The sequence below is a fragment of the Bacillus rossius genome, chromosome 3, assembly GCF_032445375.1.
Source record: "Bacillus rossius redtenbacheri isolate Brsri chromosome 3, Brsri_v3, whole genome shotgun sequence".
Lineage (NCBI taxonomy): Eukaryota > Metazoa > Arthropoda > Insecta > Phasmatodea > Bacillidae > Bacillus > Bacillus rossius.
Window position 1 is genome coordinate 83,781,068 of NC_086332.1, and position 22,123 is coordinate 83,803,190.

General features: G+C 36.7%; 1 protein-coding gene across 1 annotated transcript; it reads right to left on the bottom strand.

The window, feature by feature from the left end:
- Positions 1 to 4,878: 4,878 nt before the first annotated feature.
- LOC134531474 (adhesive plaque matrix protein-like) lies at positions 4,879 to 20,462 on the bottom strand. Its single transcript, XM_063367186.1, has 4 exons — positions 20,314 to 20,462; positions 13,689 to 13,764; positions 9,991 to 10,599; positions 4,879 to 6,987 (listed from the first exon to the last, which is right to left on the bottom strand). The coding sequence occupies exons 1-4, from the start codon at positions 20,403 to 20,405 to the stop codon at positions 5,041 to 5,043; spliced, it is 2,724 nt and encodes a 907-aa protein (XP_063223256.1). The 5' UTR covers positions 20,406 to 20,462; the 3' UTR covers positions 4,879 to 5,040.
- Positions 20,463 to 22,123: the final 1,661 nt, after the last annotated feature.

Genomic DNA, 22,123 nt, shown 5'->3' on the forward strand with positions numbered 1-22,123 from the left:
CAAGTAATTAATTTGCCAAAAACATTGAATGAGTAGATTAACTGAACCGAGCACCTAATTTATTGTGTGAAAGGTGGTAATATTTTATATTTCTATATATATATTTTAAGTGCAGCTTTTAGTGTTATGTATCATTTAAGTTTTTCTTGTATTTTATATTTATTGTGGTGGTTTTGATGTTAACCAAGTCAGTAAGGGAACAGCATCTAGTTCATGTGCGACACCCGTGGTGCACCGGAGTGGTATAAGTATACTTGTTATTTTATTGTGTTATGTACTTCTAGTCAAGAGGGGCGAAGCCTGCTATACCCTGTTGTTAATTGTTTAATTTAATATACATATATATTGTTTGGCATGTTCTGCTTATATTTTTTCTATGTTCATATAAAGAACCAAAGAATACATAACTAACTCACTATTTCGCTGTCAATTCTTTGTATCCTGCATTCTGCAAGTTTTTGGTCAAAGGGGGTACACCAGTTACATTGTCGGCAACTCACACAATGGAAAGTCATTAAGGGACAACTTAACGCCTAGGGCCTGCGGACAGGGCGTATTTTTTTTAACATAAATTCTGTGTATTCGGACAATCTAATTGGACATTTAGGCCAGGGGCGACGGCATCGGCCCGATTTCGCGTGATTAAGGTCCGCGAACGACGGTACCTTGAGTTATGTAGTTAACAAAGGGACATTACTAAATTTTTTTCTGGCGAGTGAAAAAGACTCCTCGACCATCAACGGCAAGATGTCTGGTGCTGTGGTATGTATTTGGACCACATCATATCACAATTCAAAGACCTCGCAAAAATTTGTATAAGAAAAAAACCAAAAAACTTTGCAAGTAACAAAGCTTTCGAACTAAATTCATGTGTGAAATTGTGTACTGATGCCATGTAATGATGAGAAAAAAATTTTTTTTTGGAATGAAATAAACAAAGGTAAATTCAACAAACTCTTTTATTTCCAAATCAAAATTATAACTGAATAAAAAACGTATAAGCACCCATAGTAATGAAAACTTCCTAAGGAACATTGTTTATCATCTTTTACGTTTCTCTGTGTGCTTAGCCGGGCCACACATACAACGTAAAATCTTTCCAGGCTAGTACCAGAGCTGTTTCGCTGCTCACTGCGTCCGCCCTTCAACAGGGTAGGGATCCATCTGGACGTGCTCTAAGCGGTAAGAACCACCATCTGCTAGTGCATGTCCTCACCCTGTGACCTCGGCTGGTACAGAAAACCTCAACGGAGTTTCATAAATCAGGACAGACTACCTTGCACTACTGCCTAAACATTTTAAGTACCTGCGGGCTTGTATGGTCTGTTAGTCCGTAATCTAATACGGTAACTGCCATAGTCTACGATGCATGATATACCTCGGAAACTAGTCCCGTGTGGCCCGCCCCTCATACACTCCCTTAGCTCCGGTGCCTCAGAGCAAACAGCACGGGCACCTAGTTCAAAGCTTTCGCTTCACTTGATTTATAACGCGCGAGTTCCTGAACTCTTGAGGGCCGGCATGTACTCCCCGAGAGGGGATGAATGCGACGGAGCAAGGCGTGGCCCCAAATGGCGACGGATACAGATACGCCGTTTCATCGCAGCCCAGAGGCGTCGGTGGAGGCAATGCCGAGAGGCTGAGGTCACCTATTCCAACATCGGCACTAACACTCCGATGCCGTTCAGCAAACTAGTGGCTTCCTCACTGGCAAGTCCCCCAGCGAGGAACCACAGGTGCTTATCCGAGTATATAGGATTCTGTAAACCCCCTCCGGATATACCGAATGGTGCCCACAGAAAGCCCATGATCCGACCAGGTTCCTATGCAAACCTTTACTACACTCCAGGCTTGTGCCGGAGCAGATTAATGCTACTAACGAGTCCACCTGTTTCAGATTGGGTATCCTAGGGCTTGCTCGTAAAGCTATGAGAGACCACTTAACTTAACCGTAGCCGACCGCAGCCGACACAATATACTTGCCAACTTGGCAAGAACACCATCAGTAAGATTTGAAATTAAAACAAAATTTTTGCGAAAATCATAGGGCTACACGATGATTCATTCAATGTTAGTGAAACACGGACCATAAGTAAAGCAAAATCCTAAATACAACAATAGTTTAATGGATGCATACGTGTAAAAATATACTTAATAACTGAAGAACTATTTAAAGTATACTTTAAAATACAAAAACAAAGAAAACAAGGGCAAATCGATTCAAATTTAGGTGAATTTACCAACATATATGATCCTTTAATTTTGATTACAATTAATAATATTTAAAAACGTCACATACATGTACACAAGTTCAACCATAAAAAAGTATGTGGAGTCTAAATTGTTCAAATCTATATATATATTCTTACGTCACGGCTTTTCCGTAAATAAAATAACATTCAGAAAATACTTCTTTTGAACTCTAAAGATATTACTATATTTACCCTGCAAACAGTGTTTCTAAATTCTTACTGGTTTTTGAGAAATTGCCATTTATTGGTTCCCGATGCCATTTCTTTGAATATAACAGCCGTTTTTTTGGACCTGTTAACACTGGGTTGGATACGGCGTCACCCGGTTACCTATGTTTTGTTAACGGTATTTATTTGTTATGATTAATTAATTTAGATTTATTTATTTCTAGTAGCAGGTAATATTTTTTTTATTTTTTTCTTCCGAACTTTCCCGTGTTGGTGCGGTCTGGACGTACTGACAGTTTGTGAAATTGGTACCAGTGTGACTGACACCTTCGGGGTTTTTCGGTGGAGTCGAGGATTGCCGAGTGAGGTGCCGACGAGCAGTGTGCGGCTTGCGCGACTGAAGAGAGTGCTGGTCTGGACGCAGAAGTGGGCACTTCGGGGAGTGGCGGCGAGGCCTTGCAGATTTGCGGCCGAGCACGTATCGTCTTCGGGGCTAGTGCAAGTCCGAGGGTATGGCGAGAGGCATCACGCGACGCGAGCAGCGTCGGCGAGTTCCCGGGCCCGGGCGAGCGCCGAGGTAGCGGCATGACAGCACGACGCATCGCAAAGTAAGGCAAACAACTGCATTATTCTCCACTATGAGAGTTTCCCCGGCTACAAGACATATTGAGAGTTAAATCGGACCTGGTACTACGGTACTCGTGTGCATTCAGTCACGGCGAAGAAAATGTCGTCTTTGGTTAACTTTCATTTACTATTTATTAACTTCAAGATAATAATAATAACTTTTTCGTGGGACAGATGAGAGATAATTAATGGTACCATAAGTATAATCAAGTAGCGCGCTGCGGTAATGTTTCGTTGCTCAGATGGCCTCATTAGTGGACTGTTAGTTTCTTAATATATTATTATTTTTAAATGTATTACCTAGGGGTATGATGGTAATATGCTTGTTCATTGATAGAGCTCGTAACGAAAAAGGTGCTCAAAGTATTTACGCAAATTAGGTATGCAAGTAATTTTTTTTTAAAGTAAATGTTATTTTTTTTATTAAACACGAGTTTTTTTTTGTTAGATGTTGAGCCCCATAGTCTCCCATGCCACCTTATTACTTGTTGATGGTAACTGGATCCTACACCCACGCAACAGGGAAGGGCGACGTTGACTTTTTGGCTTTCCTGTAACAGTGGAGTGTGGAAGGTTTTTTGTAGGCCCCCGGTGCTTGAGCAATAGGCCCGGGGCTACAGACCTGCAAGTATACTTTTTTTGTGTCTGAAGTCAGAAATATTTTCGGGAACAAATTTTCATTGTGATCTGCTAAACTAAACGAACTGTTATGTTCTATTAAAAAACTGTTGAAATAGCATTCCACTTGAATCACAACCGTGGTACTGGTGTGGCTCGTAGAAAATAAACTGTTCATTTTTTCTCGGCTGATTTGACATTACTAACGTGTTTCAAACACTTCACGTTATAACATGTAAAACATTTAAATCACAACGGCGATATCAGCAATATCCTGATGAGCTAGTTAGCATATATTTTTGGTTGATCTTTCTTTTATGTTCTTTAGCAAATGGGTTTCCACGCTATTTATAATTCTAAATCAAATGCACGAATAATTCATAAAGAACTTTGATGTGACATAGTTTCGGACAAAAAACTTAGGTTCTTTTACAATGGTATTTTTTAATTAGATTTATTTCACGCTTGTAAAAGTAAAAGTGGACTATTAAAAAAACTGTTGAAAACAGCAAATTAGGTAAATTCATTTAATATAAATATTTCGAATTTCACTAATATTCAGTATTTTAAAACAGCTTCTTATTTGGAAATGATATTTTGAGAATGATCTCAAATTTTAATCTCCTGGTTTTAGCTACACATATGTGAGCACTGTATAATAAACAGAAATCTATCAAGCCAGAATATATTTTTAAATAATGCCTCTTTCAAGTAATTATCAGGCCAAGGATGTCTCTAACAATATGAATAGGTGGCGTAAAGATCCACTCTTTGGCTTTATCTGAATGTTAACCAGGATGCGAATGTTTTATGTTTGCTAAAGAAAATTAATGATTATTGTTTGTAAGATAAGTAGAACATTTAGAGTTGATATCACGAAGAAATTTTCCTTTTTGGCATGCCCTAGTCCCCTATTCGACTCTTAGATCACAGCGGCAATTTAGTTCTACGGAATCATTAGATCAATCGGTTTGGCATCGAAGCTGTCGTAATGTTCCTTTTGAATCGTTGTACATTGTACGTTGATGTTCTAAGGCTCACTGTAACCATTCAGTTGACAAATGACTACTGTGACCTCAAATTGCTTCTTGGGAAAGTATGCGTGTCAGTGGTACTATTACCACGCACCCATGGGAAACATGATTACATGTACATTTGGTCTAGGAAATGGTCTAAAAACATTTGTCCTAATGGGCTGATAGAAACACGGTCATTGGTTTATCGAAAAAATAACTCTTTATTCTGAAGGGGTAGTGACAATATCAGCTTTCAAAGAAGGAAACGTTTCATACAGCTCTTCTTTCAAAGGAACTTGTTGTGGAGGAAACGGTGGTAGTTGTAGCTTATAGTAGGGATAGGTACCAGAACTCTTGTTTTACCAGTGTGGTGATACCACTTGCAGCTGTTCGGAAGGATGAGTCTCATTCACATCTTCCCTCGGAAATGATGTTGATGATTGCAGCGGTTCAAGAGGATAAGTCTCAAAGACCTCTTTCTTCGCAGACAATGTCGATACATGTAGGTATTCAGAAGGATACTTCTCAAAGGCCTCTTCCTGCAAAGATGATGGTGACACATGCAGCTGCTCTGGAGGATATGTTTCATAGACCTCTTCCTTCAAAGGGAATGGAAACTCTTGCAGCTGCTCGGAAGGATAAGCATCAAAGGCCCCTTCCCTTGAAGATGATGTTGAGGCTTGCAGCTGTTCAAAAGGATAAGTCTCGTAGACCTCTTCCCTCAAAGGTGATCGCGAATCTTGTAGCACCTCGGGAGTATAAGCAACAAAAGTCTCTTCCCATGGAGATAATGGTGCTTCATGCGGCTTGGGAGGATATGTCTTATAGACCTCTTTCATCGAATATGATGGTGAATCTTGCAGCTGCTCGAGAGGATAAGCATCAACAGTCCTTTCTGTTGAAGATGATGTTGATGCTTGCAGCTGTTCATGAGAATAGGTCTCAAAGAGCTCTATTTTCGGAGACAATGTCGATACATGTAGGTATACAGAAGGATACTTCTCAAAGGCCTCTTCTTGCAGAGATGATGGTGACTCATGCAGCAGCTCTGGAGGATATGTTTCATAGACCTCTTCCTTCAAAGGGAATGGAAACTCTTGCAGCTGCTCGGGAGGATAAGCATCAAAGGCTTCTTCCCTTGAAGATGATGTTGAGGCTTGCAGCTGTTCAAAACGATAAGTCTCGTAGACCTCTTCCCTCAAAGGTGATCGCGAATCTGGCAGCACCTCGGGAGGATAAGCATCAAAAGTCTCTTCCCATGGAGATAATGGTGCTTCATGCAGCTCGGGAGGATATGTCTCATAGACCTCTTCTTTCGAAGATGATGGTGAGTCTTGTTGCTGCTCAGGAGGATAAGCATCAAGAGCCCTTTCCCTTGAAGATGATTTTGATGCTTGCAGCTGTTCAAGAGGATAAGTCTCGCAGACCTCTTCCCTCAAAGGTGATCGCGAATCTTGCAGCTGCTCGGTAGGATAAGTGCCAAAAGTTTCTTCCCATGGGGATAATGGTGCTTCATGCAGCTCGGGAGGATATGTCTCATAGACCTCTTCGCTCAAAGATGATGGTGAGTCTTGCAGCTGCTCGGGAGGATAAGTATCAACAGCCCTTTCCCTTGAAGATGATGTTGATTTTTGCAGCTGTACAAGAGACTCGTAAACCTCTTCCCTCAAAGGTGATCGCGAATCCTGCAGCTGCTCGGGAGGATAAGTGCCAAAAGTCTCTTCCCATGGAGATAATGGTGCTTCTTGCAGCTCGGTAGGATATGTCTCATAGACCTCTTCCCTCAAATATGATGGTGAGTCTTGCAGCTGCTCGGGAGAATAAGTATCAACAGACCTTTCCCTTGAAGATGATGTTGATGCTTGCAGCTGTTCAAGAGGATAAGTCTCGTAGACCTCTTCCCTCAAAGATGATGGTGTATCTTGCAGCTGCTTAGAAGGATAATTTTCAAAGGACTTTTCCCTTGACAATGATGGTGACTCATGCAGCTTCTCGGGGGGATTGGTCTCACATACCTCTTTCCTCGGAAACGATGTGTCGACTACCAGTTGTTCAGGAGGATAAATATCAAAGGCCTCTTCCCTTTGAGAAAATGGCGATTCTTGTCGGTGTTCGGGAGGGTAAGCTTTAAACACCTCCCCCACTTCTCTCAGATAGGTAAGCTTGATGTTTCGGCGTTGAGTGATGTCGTGGAGCCAATATGGCGTAATAGAAGCCAAAACGCACCACGTCCTTTGCAGTAACCTAAGGCCAGAGAGGCTGGCCGTCAGAACTGCTGAAAAGGTTGATTTCATTAAGCTGATTTTCTGAAACACACATACATTAATTGCACTATGAATACAAAACTTTTACTGTTAATAAATCATTATTATGAACTTTACTTAGCTCAGAAAACCGATAACTGATTCGTGAGTCACGAGAATGGTCCGGTGAGTGCTTCAAAAATGAATAAAACCTAGCAGTAAGTTAAAGCTGGAGATTTGTGATAATTTTAGTGTGAATCAACTAAAACGTTAATGAATTGATCCTGTTGGTGAAAATCACTATTTTCCTGTTAAATCTGTAATTTAATAACATTGATGTGTGTAATAACTAACTAAATAATGATATAATTTCACTTAACGCCTTAAACATTAATATTCTTCTAGTTATCACTTGTTTTATATTCTACCCGTCAAACCAAGCTATAGCACTGGACCCAGTAGTGTCTTGACTTGGTAAACAGAGCATATAAAAATGTTAAATAACATTCGAACCATTGTTTTTATAGTCATTTCATTTCAAGCATTATCACAAGAAAATAATAATAATTGGCTTAACATCCGGAAAATAAGCTGAGTGGAATTTACCTGATTAGAAATACTTCAGTGTGACAAGCATAATCAAAACAATGTCACCTGATACTGCTTGCAAGTGATGAGTTAGTATGATTTATCGCGAAAATGATTAAAGACAGCTTAATTTTATAGAAATCTTACGGGCCAAGTAATTTGACAACATTTATGTAGCTTCTTCTTAACCCCCGGGCTGGAATAAGTTTTAACAGAGTGCCTTTTTTTTTCAAATGCGTAACGTCCTATCAAAAGTAGTACCGAGGAAATTGAAACTTAGGTAAAACATTAAACTCGCTTTCTGGAGGAATCGTGTTTGAATACTAAAACATAAATACTGATTTAGGTTTTACAAGTTTTCCTGAAATCACTCGAAACAAATCCTCGAATTGTTTTTTTACTATAGGCCAATGCCGATTACTTTCCACTGCTTCCCTGACTTGCATTGTGTTTGTCTGTTTGCAATGACCTCTTTGTTGAAGAGGGAAGAACCAAAATAAACGAAATAATAAAGTAAATACAACTTTCGATTATACATTTACTGATTGTCATAGGCCCAGTCATTAGCAGGAAGACTATAAATACTAGTTAATTACAAAAGAAACTTTGTTAACGTGAACCAGTATTCTGAAATCAATCACGCAGTAAAACTAATATGTGGAATACCACTTTTTCTACTCACAAAAAAGAAATAACGCAATTCCGTTTAGCGCCTTGCGGCAGACTATAATTAATGGTCTTCGCATCCGTGCGCGGTTATCCGACTAACTTTGGATCTAAAACCAGGGTATGAAAGACTCAGGATAGTGAGACCTGGATGTCAACATAGTAGAGCTCCCAAATTTGATCCTCTGGAGATCTGACGTGGATTGCGTTAGTGATAAACTAGTGGTGCCATCATCTTCAGATCCCATGCTTTGCTAAAAATATTCCTGGTTGGTATATCTGGCTATGTTCCTCGTTACACCAAACTCACTTCGGGAATATAGAAGTGTAGCGATCAGATATTTCAAGTACTCTCACTGACAAAAAAAATTTGTTTGATATAAACAGTCGAGTTTACGAAACAGTTTGTTGGGTCAAGTATTAATTCCCTTCTAAAATTACAACAAAAAGTATAATTATTTCGTAGGCTTTGGCTACGTTAAAAGTGAATAGTTCACCAAAGTTTTGTTTGATATTTCAGCACTCATCATCAGGGTAAAAGTCTCCTGAGACTCGTCGCCACGAATATTTTATTTAAGCATTCAAAATTTTCATTCAGTTTAGAGGATTCGGATCTAGGTTCATCGAAAGTCAAATGTGGGGCACATTGTCGTTAGCCGACAATATATTCTTAATATTCTCCAACCACAGCGTCCCAAGGATATAAATCATTCCATTCTACATCCAGGGATGTCAGGCAACTGTTGGTTCTTTTTTGATAAGCTTTTATTAGCTTCATATGTATGTATGATAGTATGTAACGGAAACTTTGAACATGCTATTGTCCTCCTTCAAAACGTCGGATTTACTCGAAATTTGGCGTACCTATCAAGGACCGATGACAATTCTATATTTTGATTATCCTTACTAGGATAATCAGGATTAGTGATTTTTTTCTTAAACTGGTAGTATCTTTGCGCCAAGACCAAGAAGGGACACTACCAGGCGTGCCGATCACCTATTTCTCGGATAAGTTACCGACTTTGAATAAGATGAAATTTTCGGAGAGGGAACCTGAGAACCAGCTTTCTCATCCAAGAAAGGTAGCAGGCGCCCTAATTGCTCTTTTCTCGGATAAGTTACCGACTTAGAATTATACATGAATGACTTCCCTATTTTATTTAAAATCATTGATTTTCATATAAGAATATTGAAAATATTGTGTACTATAGTTCTTCAACACGCTATATCGAATAAATATTTTAAAAGCAGCTAATATTTACTCAAACTCACTTTAATAGTAAATTGATGTAATAAAGAAAAGCAACTAAAAATTTAAAAATATTTAACATTTAAAAAAAAAAACTGAAAGGGAAGATTTTATAGAAAATCCAACTAAAACATGAAAAATAATAATAGCATAAAAAATAAAATATACTCTTTGATAGAAAATCCCAACAAAAAATAGAAAATCGATTTTAATAAATTTGAGTTAAAAATAGTGTAAATAAGAAAAATAACTTATTTATTGCAAAAAAAAAGCGTAGGGTGCATTTTAAGATATTATCAAATGATAATTCTTCTACGCATATCTGTCAATAAAATATTTATAACTAATGACACCATGCACCCCATGATTTTTTTTGCAATAAAATACGTTTTTTTTATTTACATTATTCTTAACTCAAATTTATTAAAATTTATTTTCTATTTTTTTTGTTGATTTTATATGAAAGAGTATATTTTACTTTGTTAAAACATTAAGTACATTGAGAATGTTTACCTTGCCTTTGGTTTCATCCTCGTGATAATAATAGTTATTATTATACTCACCCGTAACTCCTGGGTATACTGTGTGTTGTCACTGTCGGCATCGGCAGGAGCGAAGGCATCAGGGATAGAAAATGGTTCCAAATCCTGCATCGGAGGTGAAAGCACCGCTTGATCCTGGTCGCATGTGGCCTCTACTTCCGTCTCTTCTATGTGACGGCTAGGAGACTGGTAATCAGCGAATAACAACTTAACGCATTCCACTTGAGGAGCCGTTGAATACAAGAGCATATGGTGGTGGCAGGTCACCATTTGTGTGTCACCAGGTGTTGATGCACTCTGAATATGTTCACGAGTCGACACAAGCAACATCTCTTCCTTCAGAGAAACAGGTGAAAACTGGTGTTGTTGTTGGGAAGATGCTAGAGCCCCATCACGCAGCAGGGCACTGCTAGAAGACGGCACGCCCTGAGGAACTGAGCAGTGCAACTGGCGGTCGGCGGGTATGATCACGACCTCCTCCAGGCCGTGGTCGGGCCGACTGGCGCAGCGCGCTGTGGCGGGACAGCCCCGGCCGGCGCAGGAGGCCAGCATGCGCCACAACTGGCGCAGCAGCCACAGCACGGTGACCAGCAGAGGGAGGCTGACCAAACCAACCAGCACGTACACCATCTGCAACACAAGACACGCTTCATCAACACTCAGGTCTTAATGACCTTGTTAACGTAGTGGTGTGCACAGCTCGTGTTGTTTCTCATTTTGGGCCACACCAATGTGTGAACTAAAGTAACTAAAGTACATAGGGAAAAAACTTTTCTGTCCTATTGCAAAATATTCTTTTGGAAACCAGTTGCCATGAAATAGTTTGTAATACTACAAATAATATATTGCAACCTTGTTCAACACATGACTATGGTTATTTTTGCATACATTTAATACATTTATTTCAAGATAATACTGAATATTTATACAAAAATTTACACATAATTTTATTTTTATTTGAGGTTTTATTCAAGCATTCATGATGGTTCTCATACTTTAAACCAATTCACAAAGCTGAATATTGTATAGGCCATACGATGTCAAATCGTCAAGCCCAAGGAAAAGTTCATACATTGTGTTTTTGTTTTTGTTTTGTAAATGGAACAGACATATTCATGTCAAATAGCAGATATTTGTACACTTGTACATTTAAACGAAAACAACTGTATCATTACAAAATGGGTTCGTAGTAACACTGGGTTTGTATTCTTACCCGGAAATTTATGCTTTGTGTTGTCCCAGTACCTTCAATAGATAAAGTATTTTGTAAACCATTCCCATTTAACTGCGCACATAAACAAGCGTAACAAAACAAAATAAAGTACAATTATTGAATAATCGATTGTCTGTACCATGGATTAAAAATTATGTTAGAATAAAACATCAAATAAATATAAAATTATGTGCCGATATTCGAGAGAAATATTTAGAATTATCTCAAAAACATATTTCATACATGAAAAAAATACCCATAGAAATATCCCATACAAAGTTACAATATATTTGTACTATTACAAAAAAACATTTATTGGAACTGGTTTCCAAAGGAATCTTGTGTAACAGTGCAGACATTTTTTTTATCTCTGTAGGTGAGAAATGGAGATCGTGAAGCAGCATCTGGCCTTGGTATGAAACTCCTCTAAGTTGTGAAAATTCCTTCTCCAAACTAGCCGGGTTTGGAACGAATAATATCTTAGCGAGAGGCGAGGCGTGCTTTTATCACGTGCAAATGTTTTGATTAAAATTTAAGTAATATTCACGTAAAAATGTCAGCTAAAATATTATTATTTTTCCATCCTAGTCATTACTTAGTTAATTTTTATCAACAGTTCGCAGCCCCATTCCAAGCCAATAAATAATCAACAAATGCAGGTTACTAGTTTTCGTACATAACACAATAATTCTGCTTCTAACCACGAAAGGATATAACATTTCTGTACTGAAAGTTCTATCAATTTAACAATTTGAATTCAGGAGCATATGGCGCAAAGATTCTTCATTGCTTGGAGCTGTCGTACAATCAGGAAATTTTGCTTTCTACAACTCATAGCTCTTTGTACATCTGAATTTTAATGCAGAATGTGTTTTTGTTATTTCATTACTAGTGGGTTTGGTTTTTCTGTGATTAAATGATATTTAACAAAAAAATTGTGAGCGAGTCTTTTAGTATCTACTCGCCAGAGATGTATAACATCTAATCTTTGTAACGAAAAAATTCACGTGTTCTTAAGTTGAAAATAAACTTATGATATGAAATTTGCAACACGAAGTTTTAGGTGGAAATCTTCTAAATATTGTTAAGCGGTATAAATATACGCATATTATTATTTTTTTAATACTGGTTACGAATCAAAACTAATTTCCTCACACGCCGCTAGATGTCGTTGCTAAAGCAGCTACGTCGACTACCGAATTATGCGATTTGCAGAGCGAAATGTTAACCTATATAAAGAAATGGCTCCGATAAATGTAAAACAAAATTGAAAAAATTACTAAACTCTGGCTGATTTTCGACAACGAATTTTATTACCCTAATAAAAGGCTAATTTTGTTAAAAATTCATTTAACAGTTAACACTATAAAGTTACTTTTTTGCTTTGTTTTATTTGGTTCCCGTTATTCGCCACAAATGTCAGCAACGTGGTTACACATATCCGTTCCATTCGACTTCCGATTCAATTAATTACTCCTACCAAATACAGTATACCGAGAGCTAGGATACACATGAAAAAGTGCGTGTTTGGTTCTCATCGGTCTACACTGACAGTGCTGTTGGCAAATGGCGAGTACGGGCGCAGGCGGGTCAGCTCAGTCTCTGTGACTCGCGGCTGGGAGGGAAACAGCACGCGGCTCTGACACGGAAACTGAGTGACAATTCTCGTTTGTGTAATTTCATTTAATTATCTGGTTGTGTTATTTGATTTATAGTTTACAAATCGTTTATTTGCTAACGCAAATTCCCCGTGAGATTCTCTAGCTTTTTTTCTTCACTTGCTATTTATTCAAATGCTTTACTGCAGACCATTTGATCCATGTAATATAACTTGGCATACGAATATGACTTGCACTGCACATTCTTTTTGTAAAAAGAAATATTAATAAAAAAATTACAGATATACGTAAATTTAAACATTTACACGGTTATAGCTGTATCACTGCCAAATAGTGTTCGCAGTAATACTGGGTTCGTATTCTTACCCGGGAATTTATGCTTTGTGTTGTCCCAGTACCTTCAATTGCTAGAGATATTATAATCCGATCTCTGAATAGCTTTCCAGTATTAACTGCGCGCATGAAAATATTCCAATTGTGGAACATTAGATAATCTTTTCCATGGATAGAAAAAAAAAACATTATTCCATCGACATTTACGACATCTACTTGTCAACTAGTTTCTTAAGGAATATTTTGTAAAAGTTCAGACTTTTTTCTAAATGTGCGCAGCGCTCAAAACCTAGGAGAACACGCCGGCCGCGATGTCGAGCACGGATGTTCCTTCGATGTTGATCCCACTGACAGAGCTGACACGACACGGGGCAGGATGTTCAGCTGCCTCACGGAACTGCTGTCCGGTGCACGTGGACGGTTGTGCGTGCCCTGCTCGACGACCCTGGCTCGAGGTCCGCGCTCGTCGCACCACCAGCCTGCCGCGGCGCGCTCACCAGTGCCCGGGCAGTCTCCACAGTCTCAGAGTCCCGGGACCCACGATCAGTACTCACCCCCGCTCCCCCGCTGTGCCGCGGGCTGGCTCGCCCGGCGATGGCAGCGCCAGGGAGCTCCACCACCGGACTCCCGCTGAAACAATGCTTCCGACCTCAGGGCGAGGCATTTCCGTCCTTCAGGCGCGGTGGGAAACCACACACAGAACAAAATATTTCCCTGTACTTTCACAAAAGATTCCTTTGGCAACCAGTTGTCAAGAAATAGCTCGTAATCCTGCAAGAAAGGTATTGTCACTTTTGTACGACACATTGCTTGATTATTTTTCGAGATAATACTAAGTAGGTATTCGATAATGGGGATAATTTGATTTTCATATGCTTATCAACATGCGCAGTTAATTCTGAAAAGCAATTAAAGTAAATTTACAATTAAATTTAACTAATGGAGGTACTGGGACAACACAAAGCTGGAGTGCCCGGGAAAGAAGCCGAACCCAAAATTACAGCGAACATTATATTGAAATGATACAGTTGTTTTCATGTAAATTTAAAAATAAATGTGATTTTACATGAATTTATCTGTTTCATTTACAAAAAAAAATACTTCGAATTGGCAAAAATCATACCGGGATACGCTATCACTTTATGGCGCCGTCTGCCCAGGCGCACATACCGTGTGCAGAGCTTCAGAAAAAAACACGCGGTTTCAAAACTGCTCAAGATGTCTGAGTGTGGTATGTTTACGAAAACCATTTAATAATTAGCTGAAGGCCGAAAAGTACTTTTTGATTTCGGATTAACTTTGTAAACTGTGTTTTTATAACAGTGAAAATGGCAAAAAGGCGTGTTTTCGGAATAATTTTTAGGCGTAAAACAACCGGCACAGATTCTTGAAAGCACTTAAAGGATTTGCAATACACCTTTATATTTATTTCTCCACCGTATAATGTTATGGTGACCGCTCAAATTTCCCTTTTTTCCTGTGACGACGAGGAGACTACACGCCAGTTCAGAGCCTTATGCTTAGAGGCTATACCGCACTAGAAATACCCGATAACGTCGCACTTATCATCCCGCCTCACTAATACACATACATTCCCCTTAATATTGAACCATTTCGGGGAATATTTGACCACTATGCTGCCCTATGAGGAAGGACCCGTAGGATAAAATTTATCAGGTGCAACAGTCTATACTATAACAGTTTCTACACTTGAATGGCCTTCGTAAATGCATCGCGCATTATTTGACAGGAATTCCCCGACAAACACCAAACCATGTGCGACCCGGAGATATGGTTGAAGACGATGAAGACAACAGTGACTTGATTAAGCACACGTTTGTGAAGTATAGCCTGACACGAGGAGATATCGATGAATTTGCAGGTCTCTACCTACAAAACTTCCGCGCGTTTCTAGGCTTGGCTTCACATTTCGTCGACGAATTAGTCGAAGGAGACACACAAACACTCCATGTAGACATATTTGGCAAGCAATCAGAATAGTCTCTGGTAAAAATAATTTCATGGGTTCGCTGAACTGCAGTCTGTACTCTAAATTCCAATTTTCTTTAGGTACTAAAGCCAATGCAATTTTTTTTTATCTGCTTCATTTTAGAAATTTTCGTTGGATTCTCTAACATTAGCAGCAATTCATTAACGTTACGAACAGTGAGAGAAAAACGAAATAAGAAACCAGTTATTTCATAAATGTTTAATCAATATATCTGTAATATGTTACATATGATGTCCGTTGTTTAAAAATTATATGCACGTTTTACAATAATTGAAACTTAATATTCCACACTTTTAGAACCTTGTATTGTAAGTAATGTAAAGTCAATTTATTAAGTAGAGGCATGAAGTATGTAATTTTTGAAGTTATACTTCTTTAGGCGAGTTATGTAAAAATGACGAGTGAATTTTTACGATGCGCGCGCACCATACAACGAAATGTTCACAGAACTAGAGTACCTACGTGTATGAACTTAATCCATTAATATTCCCTTTAATAGTAATTAGGGGACATACCAAACGTATTATGTGCCAAATGGAACTTAATGATAATGAAACTACCCCGGAATATATTAGGTAAACTATCATAGTCTTAGTAAAGAGTTATTTCATGTTAAAAAAGTATGGATACTACGATTATAACAATCATAATATACTCTCTCGTTGCAGGAGTCGTAGCACGGTAGTTATAGTGCAGCGTGGCTTAATAACAATAATTACGAGGTTCAAAACTCAGCTGGGAATTTTTTCTTATTTTCTTTTAAATTACACAATTACTAGATTATACAAATTGTACTTTAAGAAAATAGATAGTCTATAAATAAATGTTATTGTTCATTGTATTATTGCTATAATATTATTAAATGCATAGCTCAGTCCATTGTATTGATTATTGCATATTATGTAGACCTAAATCCTCTATTTTTTTTACTTAAAGTGATATTAAATCAATTACGTTTGTTAAGAAATGAATTTCCATGTATTCGCATAAGTAAAAAAAAAAAAATCTTTTTCAATTCCCGTAGCGAAACTATCTTTTAACACCTAATAATTCATAGTCACCTAACTTAAGCGAAAACCTTTAAGGTATTATCTTTAATGAATTTTAACAAGGGGTGAGGTATTTTAATAAGATTCCTGGTCAAATCCAGGTCTAAACCAGGGTTATAATTTTTTTCAAGTCTTTTAGTTTTTTATAGGAGAAGTTTCATTATAAATAGCTAATCTGGTAGCGAATTCTAGCGGCAGTTGTGGAACTACGTATGAGTCACGTTCAGAAATTTAGTGATATTGAATACAGGTCAATATAACTAAAAGCATTTATTCGTTGTTAATATTAGTAGTACAATTTATGTTCAGTAACTTTTTAACGGTAAGTTCAAATGTATTTATATAATTGAGTTTATGTTTCCGAATGTATAATTTATTTGCAATATATATTATAAATGTTTACATTACTTAATAAATAGTTAAAATTAATAAATTAAAACACATGATTAACACGTTTAAGGATTTTCATTATCAATTAAAATTTGTCTCGTTTATTACTATATTAAATCAAAATTTTATACTTATGTTTCTACTCATATTTGTTACAATAAATTTCAAAGTAGTTCAGTGTCATAAATAAAAAATTGGTTGTCTGTAAAGTCGATTTATGGACGATAGTTTAACGTGACAACGTCATAACAAAACATTGATGAAATGATTGCACACTTTATGAATAAAATTGAATCATTTTTATTTTAATAATTAAAGAATAAATAATTGAAATTATACTAATGATAATAATATTTTTAAAATAAAAGAATAATTAACATTTATTGCCGAAATTGTTGTTGTAATAAGCAATAAAAACCACGTTAACTTTTCACTTTACTTTATAAAAAGTCGAGTGGAAGAGAGACAAATGCGACGCAGGCGTACAATGAGCGTAACGGGACACAGCCTAACGGAACAATGTGCGTAACGGGACGCAGTGTAACGGAACAATGTGCGTAATGGGACAAATTTTCGTGCGTGCAGCCGGCGTTCATCGATTTATTAGACGTTGTCACGTCAAAAAAAAATGCAAAATATAATTGTAAAATTATGAATTCCTAATACTGTTAATAATAAATATCTGAGTAGCAGGCTTAGGCACAATTTAAGGAGAAAAATTAAAAAAAAATGCTATACTAGTTTTCTCGACTTGGTGACTTATTCGTCCTAGTAACATGCCAATATGGTAAGATAACAGCAAACAAACACGACCATTAAAACGCTAGCATTGCGGAACCCTTGTTTTTATTTTGTATTGAGTTTTAATCCTTGGTAACAGCGAGGTCATTTATATAATCGGGGACACAGTGTAACGCATTCCAAGAATACGGCAATAATATTTCTATGAAGATATACACCTTAACTATTAATTGTTGCAAGCGTTTTATTTCTTAGTATTATCTTAAACAGTGTGCGTATTTTATGTACTATATGAGCGTTATCAAAGTTGTTAAATGAATTACATGTATTTTGACAAGAAAAATTTCTGCCAAATTGTTTAGAAAATTTTGACGTGACAACGTCTAATAAATGATGAACGCCAGCTGCACGCACGAAAACGTGTCCCGTTACGTACATTGTTCCGTTACGCTGTGTCCCGTTACGCTCAATGTACGCTTGCGCCGCATCTATCTCTCTTACACTCGATGGGCCTATGCGTCCGAGGAGAAGAAAGACAGCGGCAGCACACAACTTACATCTACAAGTGAACTGTTTCGTCACCTGTTTATAAAGTGAAGTGAAAATTTAATGTGGTTTTCATTGCTTATTACAACAACAATTTCGGCAATAAAGGTTAATTATTCTTGCATTTTAAAAATCTGAATACTAGTATAATTTCAAGTATTTATTCTTTTATTATTATGATAAAAATGATTCAAATTTATTTATAAATTATGCAATCATTTCATCAATGTTTTGTTATGATGTTGTCACGTTAAACTATCTTCCGTAAACCGACTTTACAGACAACCAATTTTTTTAAAATTACATTTTGATGTAATCATTTTATTTATTTTTATATAAATGTATTAAACATACATATTATTAATACCGTATGTACGTCATAACTTAGGACTAATTTCCCTCCGATAAATAGAACGATAAGCATGTTTATATTATAATACATTTTTTTAATGAACTCATATTGTCGCATTCCAAAGAAGTATCTCATTTTCCCGCGAGTAACAGGCGTCTCTAATGGTAGGAAGCGTTTCCCTGAGACCGCCTGGTGATATGCAACACGCTGAACACTTTTGTGCACGTAATTGCGCACCCATAGTCGTTATTGAGTCTACCTGCAATTCATAAACACAAGATGCCGTTTCCCATGACTTTTATTTCGTTTTTTGCGACTTATAGATAATTTGATGTGTATATATGTATTCTATAAGAAGGTATTGTAAATATTATATAGTTGTATTTGTAAATCTACAACAAGATATTACTGATACTCTCCTCATTACTATGTTTTTAAAAGTGAAATTTTTATTGACTTTGTCCTCACAGCAGACTCTAGAATGGAGATAGATGAGAAACTAGAGACACTAGACGACTAACCTTAAGTTCCAGAGGAGGCGAGCTGACATCCTATCCTGGTCATCCTGATTTCTGTTTTTAGATTTTACCCTTAATTTCTCCAGACAAAAAGCTGGGATAGTTTCTTACAATATGCAATGTTGCTGTTCTGTTTGGGAGTGTTATGTATAGATATTATATTTATAGATATTTTTAGTTAGTACATTTATATTAAAACAGCAGTATCACTTCAAAATAGTGTTCGCAGTTATAATTTATTTGTCCGGATTATTACCCTTGCATTTATGCTTTGTGTTATCCACATAACTCCAATACTTAAAGTTATTTGTAAGTTGTACCCATAGTAACTTTCCAATATTAACAGCGTCATAATAAGCATAATAAAACAAAATAAGTCAATTCGGTTGATTATCTTTTCCTGGTTTAAAAAAATGCATGAACCAAACATCAATTAAATATAATATATGTACCAATTTTCGTAAGAAATACTCAGTATTATCTTGAAACATGTATTTCATACTATTTCTTGGCAGCTGGTTTCCAAAGGATTCTTTTGTAAAAATTAAAAATATATTTTTCTTCTGAAATGACTTCACTGTCGACAAGCTTTAAAAAAAACTTTAAAACTGACTGCGTAATTTCAGTTAATTTTCTGCTTAAGAGGTTCATATAATTGAAAAATCAGTGAATTTCTCTGAGAAACAATATTCGGTCTTGTGAAATTCACTGCAAGAAAAGTAGAAAACCTTGCAAGTCAGAAATAATTACAAGCAATCACTGATTATAATAAAAATATTAAATGGAGGATTTGCTGTTTTTTTTAATTTGAGTGAGTGCAATTGACACTCCGTGACTCAGAGAACGAAGCTTACGACTCATGTGAACTGAGCTAAAGGAAGTAGGTCCTAAAAAATTTGGATTCTAATATTTCGTGCTTTTTGCACGTGATTTTAAATAAATTCATGATATAATCATATATAATTGTTTATGAAAGGCTTTTCTTGCTAAAAAATTCATTGTTTAATGTTGTTCATGAACTTAATGGTAAACATTTGTGTTAGTCCTAACAGGTACTGAAAGCATAGAATCGTGTGGCATACAGTTATGTAGTGGTAGTCTTGAAGCACTTTACTTTTAGTTAATCATTTATATATCAATAAAAAGGTAATTTTTCCAAAACACTGAAAAAACTAAAGGTTTATTGGTTTTAGTAAAACTTTTATTTATTTATTAATGGTATACTAAAAATAAAGTGTTTTAAGATGAAATTTACATACGAACTGTTAAATCCAAAGCGCCATACCACATGATTCCATGGCTATTGAACCTTTAACGATTGATATAAATATTTGCCTTTGAGTTCATAAAAAACATTAAGTAGAGACATATTAACTTATATTTTTAATAAAAATATAAATGATTAAACTATGAATTTATTTAAAATAATGTGCAAAACACGAAATATTAGAAGCAAAATAATTAAGAATTAGGTGCTACGTGTTTGACTCACTTTGCTGCCAATTTCGAGAAAGCTTATGTTTTATGCCTGTCTCGGAAACAAGTCACTAACTAACTAACTAACTAACTAACCTGTAAAACTGCGACGTCGGCATGCACGTGCAGAGTTCAGCAAACAGTACATCGATTATTACAAACGCACAAACGCGCAATATTCTTCGCATTTTTTTATCCGCTTTCACTGCAACACGAATAAATCGCCTTTGCAAAATGACCAGAAATTGGTTGCCAATAGCTTTGTTTGGAACATTCCATTGTTAAAATATTTCGCCAGAGAGATTGTTGGTAGCAGCCCAGACTGCATTTAGTTAGCCGTTGCATAAAACGAAGCTTTCCAGAATAATAATTCTCAAAGAAATCGAAAAAAGTATCAGAATAGTTCCTCACGTCACTTCAGGTTAGAACAAACAACATACTTGGGCTTTTAAATTTAAATATGCCTCAATAGTAAGTCTCAATATTCGCTGTTTTACTAACAATATAAAATTTACAATTTCAGAAGGAATGATATTTTATGCGTATGGGAATGATACCGTAACTGGGTTAGGATATATAAAATATAAAAATTAATTAAAACAACATAAATGATTTAAACATTCCCATATTTATAATATTTTAGCAAATTTTTAACGTCTTCGATATTTATACTTTAATACACTTACGTAGAGTTCCCGTAATGATCAATGACACAGTAATTTAGTTTTGTTAGCGAATTTGTTATTGAACACCCATAGATTTTGTCCTAAAATCGAGTGAGATGTGATAAACACATATCTTAGTACATTCTTCTTTAGCTGAAATTCCTACTATTGTAAATTAGTTAAAATGCGTAAAAGAATTTGTAAGTTTCCCAAACATGTACCTAAAAGGAAGCTTACATTTAATACTTTTATTTAAAACCATGTTCGGTTACTTTACTGTCCAAAATAAAAAAAATTCTAGTATCAATGGAGTGGTGTCAAATAAAAAATTAAATTTGGTTGATGGTGGATACGATGGGGTCTAAATAAAATTTAAATACAGTAAGAAAACTCAAATCATTGTAATACATAAGCAGTACATAAATCAGAGCTCTCAATGATTTAATGTCGCCATGGCGTTGGAATGCAATTCAATCATGTGATATGTTGATATGTTGCATATAGCCTAGAGGACAATGTCTGCATTTTTTTTTTAAATCTTACGAATAAATACATTATAACTAACGACACTGAAATTTCCCGGATATTTTTGGTTGCAAGGTAGACTGCAAACATGCATGCCTTTGCATTTCTTTGATGAGTGAATCACAATTGTTTGTATACTCCCCTCTGCGACTAGATAGCAATTGAGAGACGGAACCACATTGCCCTACTACAAAAAAGAGGAGATTCTATAGTAGACGTTAGTCAATATGAAAGCATACGTGTGTATATCATACAGCAAACGCAACCGCGTAATTTCCGAGTATACGCGAGGAACGTTCCGAAAGTAAAATCGAAATTTTTTTGAAAGAGCAGTTGGTACTCCAGGTGAAACAATCGCCGTCAGCGGAGGAGTAATGACGCATGCGCAGAGCGCCGAAGAAGAGAGAGTAGCAGCAGACCACAGTACCCAAGGTTATTCGAGTACAGATCACGAGGCAGACAGACATGTACTGACAACGTGGTCGCCAATGGAAGTGTGTGCTGTTATCCCAGCGTTGATAACCGCACTCTCGGGATGTCACTTCCAAAACAATGCTCAGGTGGAGCAGGCTGGGCGACTATTCCTTGCATCGCAGGGCACCGAGTTTCACTAGAGTGGTGTCTTCAAACTGACTGTACGCTACGACAACTGTCTCAATGTTGGCGGAGATAATGTCGAAAAATAGTGCAAGGTGTATATATAGTTCATGATGCAA